At 52.1% G+C, this 6118-nt stretch overlaps 1 protein-coding gene across 1 annotated transcript; it reads left to right on the top strand.

The window, feature by feature from the left end:
* The first annotated feature begins 2802 nt into the window (after window positions 1-2802).
* On the top strand, window positions 2803-6040 carry LOC115180180 (putative uncharacterized protein ENSP00000383309). Its single transcript, XM_029742058.1, has 4 exons — window positions 2803-2943; window positions 3355-3742; window positions 4729-4792; window positions 4840-6040. Exons 1-4 carry the CDS (start codon window positions 2803-2805, stop codon window positions 6038-6040), a joined length of 1794 nt encoding a protein of 597 aa, XP_029597918.1.
* Window positions 6041-6118: the final 78 nt, after the last annotated feature.

The raw sequence follows: 6118 nt of genomic DNA, 5'->3' as shown, positions 1-6118 counted from the left end.
GTTACTGTATTTAAAGGTCAGTGTAACCGCAGCGGCCCTCAGGTGTAACGTTACCTCACAGGGAAGAGGGACAGGAGGGGACTTGCCCCCCTATTGGCATCAGTCCATTTACAGTTACCTGAGAGCGAAAGTTAGGATTCCTTCCTACGGTTAATTGATTATTGTGGTCATATAGCGCCACCTAATGGATGAGATGATGCTTTTCATCAAGAAGATACATTTGGTGAGTGAGTGACAGTGTGAACAAACAGGTGGCAGAAAGAGAATTCACTAGGTATGTCATTTGAGAAAGGGTTTTGACTTTATTTGGCTGGTAGCGAATAGTAGTTGAAAAAACAAGCATACAACATTTACATAATGCAGTTCAAACTGTGCCACACTAAGGGACAACTTAAGGACCACATTTTCTGATACATCCCTGTATATTCTAACTAGTCACTTCGTCTTCTCTGCTCTCTCCGTCTGCTCTCTCTGCCTTCTCTGCTATCTCCGTCTGCTCTCTCTGCCTTCTCTGCTATCTCCGTCTGCTCTCTCTGCCTTCTCTGCTCTCTCTGTCTTCTCTGCTCTCTCTGTCTTCTCTGCTATCTCCGTCTCCTCTCTCTGCCTTCTCTGCTCTCTCTGTCTTCTCTGCTCTCTCCGTCTTCTCTGCTATCTCCGTCTGCTCTCTCTGCCTTCTCTGCTCTCTCTGTCTTCTCTGCTCTCTCTGTCTTCTCTGCTCTCTCTGTCTGCTCTCTCTGCCTTCTCTGCTATCTCCGTCTGCTCTCTCCGTCTGCTCTCTCTGTCTTCTCTGCTCTCTCCGTCTTCTCTGCTATCTCCGTCTGCTCTCTCTGCCTTCTCTGCTCTCGCCGTCTTCTCTGCTACCTCCGTCTGCTCTCTCTGCCTTCTCTGCTCTCTCTGTCTTCTCTGCTGTCTCCGTCAGCTCTCTCTGCCTTCTCTGCTATCTCCGTCTGCTCTCTCTGCCTTCTCTGCTCTCTCTGTCTTCTCTGCTCTCTCTGTCTTCTCTGCTATCTCCGTCTGCTCTCTCTGCCTTCTCTGCTCTCTCTGTCTTCTCTGCTCTCTCCGTCTTCTCTGCTATCTCCGTCATTTCTCTCTGCCTTCTCTGCTCTCTCTGTCTTCTCTGCTCTCTCTGTCTTCGCTGCTCTCTCTGTCTTCTCTGCTCTCTCTGTCTGCTCTCTCTGCCTTCTCTGCTATCTCCGTCTGCTCTCTCCGTCTGCTCTGTCTGTCTTCTCTGCTCTCTCCGTCTTCTCTGCTATCTCCGTCTGCTCTCTCTGCCTTCTCTGCTCTCTCCGCCTTCTCTGCTACCTCCGTCTGCTCTCTCTGCCTTCTCTGCTCTCTCTGTCTTCTCTGCTATCTCCGTCTGCTCTCTCTGCCTTCTCTGCTCTCTCTGTCTTCTCTGCTCTCTCTGTCTTCTCTGCTATCTCCGTCTGCTCTCTCTGCCTTCTCTGCTCTCTCTGTCTTCTCTGCTCTCTCCGTCTTCTCTGCTATGTCCGTCTGCTCTCTCTGCCTTCTCTGCTCTCTCTGTCTTCTCTGCTCTCTCCGTCTTCTCTGCTATCTCCGTCTGCTCTCTCTGCCTTCTCTGCTCTCTCTGTCTTCTCTGCTCTCTCTGTCTTCTCTGCTCTCTCTGTCTGCTCTCTCTGCCTTCTCTGCTATCTCCGTCTGCTCTCTCCGTCTGCTCTCTCTGTCTTCTCTGCTCTCTCCGTCTTCTCTGCTATCTCCGTCTGCTCTCTCTGCCTTCTCTGCTCTCTCCACCTTCTCTGCTATCTCCGTCTGCTCTCTCTGCCTTCTCTGCTCTCTCCGCCTTCTCTGCTATCTCCGTCTGCTCTCTCTGCCTTCTCTGCTCTCTCCGTCTTCTCTGCTATCTCCGTCTGCTCTCTCTGCCTTCTCTGCTCTCTCCGTCTTCTCTGCTATCTCCGTCTGCTCTCTCTGCCTTCTCTGCTCTCTCCGCCTTCTCTGCTATCTCCGTCTGCTCTCTCTGCCTTCTCTGCTCTCTCCGTCTTCTCTGCTGTCTCCGTCAGCTCTCTCTGCCTTCTCTGCACTCTCCGTCTTCCCTGCTTCCTCAGTCTGCTCTCTCTGCCTTCTCTGCCCTCCCCGTCTTCTCTGCTCTCTCCGTCCTCTCTGCGTGCTCTGCCTTCTCTGCTCTCTCCGTCCTCACTGCGTGCTCTGCCTTCTCTGCTCTCTCCGTCTTCTCTGCTCTCTCTGCCTTCTCTGCTCTCTCCGTCCTCTCTGCTCTCTCTGCCTTCTCTGCTTTCTCCGTCTTCTCTGCTCTCTCTGCGCTCTCTGCCTTCTCTGTCTTCTCTGCCTTCCTCCCCCCTCTTCTCCAGAAACACCCCACCTGCAGCTGCCTGGCTCTGGCTAGGTAGAACATGGGACCAATGTAGCTGCCAAAGCTGGGGAAGCAAATCATCATCTTCATAACATTGCACAACTTTGTATCCAGCTTTGTAGACTCCATGAGGAAAAAGAGCATGAAGAGCACTAGAACCAGAAGATACGCCACCGCGGTGGGCTCCAGGACAGCTAGCGCATTCTTCAGGGCCCTCCTCTTCAGAGACAAAGTTGTCTTCCCCTGGGTCTGACTCTGGGCGGGGCTCGGTTTCCATAGCGTCCAGACCTTGCCCCCTAGACAGCCCAGCGTTAGCAGGAAGAGGACGGAGATGACAGCGGCGAGCTGAGGATGTCCTCGAGTTCCGTGAAGCCCGTGAGGATGACCAGACTCGGGGTGATGGCCCACAGCAGGCCGCAGACGGCCAGCCGGTACTCCCACTTCCCCAGATGCAGGTAGAGGATGGGTTACGCTGCAGCATGGTAACACTCCACACACATGCAGGCCAGGAGGATGGGGCAGCCCACCAGGTTGAGGATGGTGATGGCCTTGCCTGGAGAAAAGAGGGGCCCTGGGCGGCTGATGAAGTTGGTGTAGATGGCTATGGGCTTCAGGAGCAGGTAGAGCAGGTCCAGTAGCCAGGTTCAGACCCCGAATCTGAGACATTCACAGGTGTTAGTCAACTAGCACCACACAATCACAGTAGTCATCTAGAACCTGAGGCTCACAGTACACCATTTAGTAATCTATAGCCTACTACAGAGCCATGTACGACAAGCATATCAATCTGGGAAAGGTAAAAGCATAGAAATAGAATCGATTTAGAATCTATTTCTATGGATAAAACAAGCACATAGCATGATCGTCTCAAGTAAAACCTTCAAAACATTCAGTGCTAGAAAAAAGTTAGTACCAAACTAATTGCCAGGTGACACAGAGAGACTGGGACGGTAGACAGACAGACCTTAGATGCAGACAGAACCTTCCCTCCCTTCAGCTGCAGCCACAGCAGAGCAGCGTTTGGCTAGAAGACCAGTCAACATGTTGACGATCTCAACCGCCATCCTCAACCGCCATCCTCAACCTCCATCCTCAACCGCCATCCTCAACCTCCATCCTCAACCCTCCATCCTCAACCGCCATCCTCAACCGCCATCCTCAACCTCCATCCTCAACCCTCCATCCTCAACCGCCATCCTCAACCGCCATCCTCAACCTCCATCCTCAACCCTCCATCCTCAACCGCCATCCTCAACCGCCATCCTCAACCTCCATCCTCAACCCTCCATCCTCAACCGCCATCCTCAACCGCCATCCTCAACCGCCATCCTCAACCCTCCATCCTCAACCGCCATCCTCAACCGCCATCCTCACCCGCCATCCTCAAATCTCCATCCTCAACCGCCATCCTCAACCTCCGTCCTCAACCGCCATCCTCAACCCTCCATCCTCAACCGCCATCCTCAACCGCCATCCTCAAATCTCCATCCTCAAATCTCCATCCTCAACCGCCATCCTCAACCTCCAGCCTCAACCTCCATCCTCAACCGCCATCCTCAACCCGCCATCCTCAACCGCCATCATCAAATGTATTTATAAAGCCCTTTTTACATCAGCCGATGTCACAAAGTGCTGTACAGAAACAGTCTATGTTATGGAAAGAGCAGGTGTCCTTAATGTTTTGTACACTCAGTATATGTTGTGTATACAAGCTCATTCCCACAGAAAACTGCAGAGGGAAGCAGTACCACCCAGTCAACCATCAGACTCCATTGTGAGACGCCTCACAGAGGATATTCAACCATAATTGCAAATCCAAGATCTCAATATCAACAAGGTGCACCCTGATCAGTAAAGAGAAGAGAGACTAACATTCTAGAATGCTCCCTTTTTTCTGCACGGTTCTCACAGTGAGAAACAATAGGATTACAAGAGTGTTCTACGCTGTCTTCATTTGATCCAATTCAAAGTTGCCAATTATTTTATAGGATGAGAATTAAGTGGAGTGACTAATCTTAGCTGGTCTGAGAAAACTGATGAGACTTCTCTCCTTTATGTATACATTGGGCCATTTAAAAAGACACCAATCTGTAAGGCTTCTCTCAAGTGTGTATCCGTTGGTGTGTTTTTACATTTCCCAATCGGGAGAAACTCTTGCCACATTAAGAGAAGAAGTAAGGCGTCTCTCCTCCATCCTCAACCTCCATCCTCAACCTCCATCCTCAACCTCCAACCTCAACCTCCATCCTCAACCCTCCATCCTCAACCGCCATCCTCAACCCTCCATCCTCAACCGCCATCCTCAACCGCCATCCTCAACCCTCCATCCTCAACCCTCCATCCTCAAACTCCATCCTCAACCTCCATCCTCAACCCTCCATCCTCAACCCTCCATCCTCAACCGCCATCCTCAAACCTCCATCCTCAACCGCCATCCTCAACCTCCATCCTCAACCTCCATCCTCAACCGCCATCCTCAAACCTCCATCCTCAACCGCCATCCTCAACCGCCATCCTCAACCCTCCATCCTCAACCCTCCATCCTCAACCGCCATCCTCAAACCTCCATCCTCAACCGCCATCCTCAACCGCCATCCTCAACCCTCCATCCTCAACCCTCCATCCTCAACCTCCATCCTCAAATCTCCATCCTCAATCTCCATCCTCAACCCTCCATCCTCAACCCTCCATCCTCAACCCTCCATCCTCAACCGCCATCCTCAAACCTCCATCCTCAACCGCCATCCTCATTCCTCGATCCTCAACCCTCCATCCTCAACCTCCATCCTCAACCTCCATCCTCAACCCTCCATCCTCAACCCTCCATCCTCAACCTCCATCCTCAAACCTCCATCCTCAACCGCCATCCTCAACCGCCATCCTCAACCCTCCATCCTCAACCCTCCATCCTCAACCTCCATCCTCAAATCTCCATCCTCAATCTCCATCCTCAACCCTCCATCCTCAACCCTCCATCCTCAATCCTCCATCCTCAACCGCCATCCTCAAACCTCCATCCTCAACCGCCATCCTCATTCCTCGATCCTCAACCCTCCATCCTCAACCTCCATCCTCAACCTCCATCCTCAACCCTCCATCCTCAACCCTCCATCCTCAACCGCCATCCTCAAACCTCCATCCTCAACCACCATCCTCAACCTCCATCCTCAACCTCCATCCTCAACCTCCATCCTCAACCGCCATCCTCAAACCTCCATCCTCAACCGCCATCCTCAACCGCCATCCTCAACCCTCCATCCTCAACCCTCCATCCTCAACCGCCATCCTCAAACCTCCATCCTCAACCGCCATCCTCAACCCTCCATTTTCAACCCTCCATCCTCAACCTCCATCCTCAAATCTCCATCCTCAACCTCCATCCTCAACCCTCCATCCTCAACCCTCCATCCTCAACCGCCATCCTCAAACCTCCATCCTCAACCGCCATCCTCAAACCTCCATCCTCAACCGCCATCCTCAACCGCCATCCTCAACCCTCCATCCTCAAACCTCCATCCTCAACCTCCATCCTCAAATCTCCATCCTCAACCTCCATCCTTATGTTCTGTGAGGTCCTTCCAGATCCTTTCCAGTCCACGTGGACATTCCTCTTCGGTTGTAGTTGAGACAGCTGGAGTAGTAGAAGAGTTGAGGATAGTTTTCCAGGACGAGAACGACCCCCCCCCCACCCCACCTTTGTCTTTATTGACCTATTGATGGATATAACTACTGTTCACATTTCACCCATCATTATACAGGAGGGGTCCACAATTGGCCTAACACTACACAGCGGAT

The sequence above is a fragment of the Salmo trutta genome, chromosome 40, assembly GCF_901001165.1.
Source record: "Salmo trutta chromosome 40, fSalTru1.1, whole genome shotgun sequence".
Lineage (NCBI taxonomy): Eukaryota > Metazoa > Chordata > Actinopteri > Salmoniformes > Salmonidae > Salmo > Salmo trutta.
This window is presented reverse-complemented; position numbering and strand designations above follow the sequence as displayed.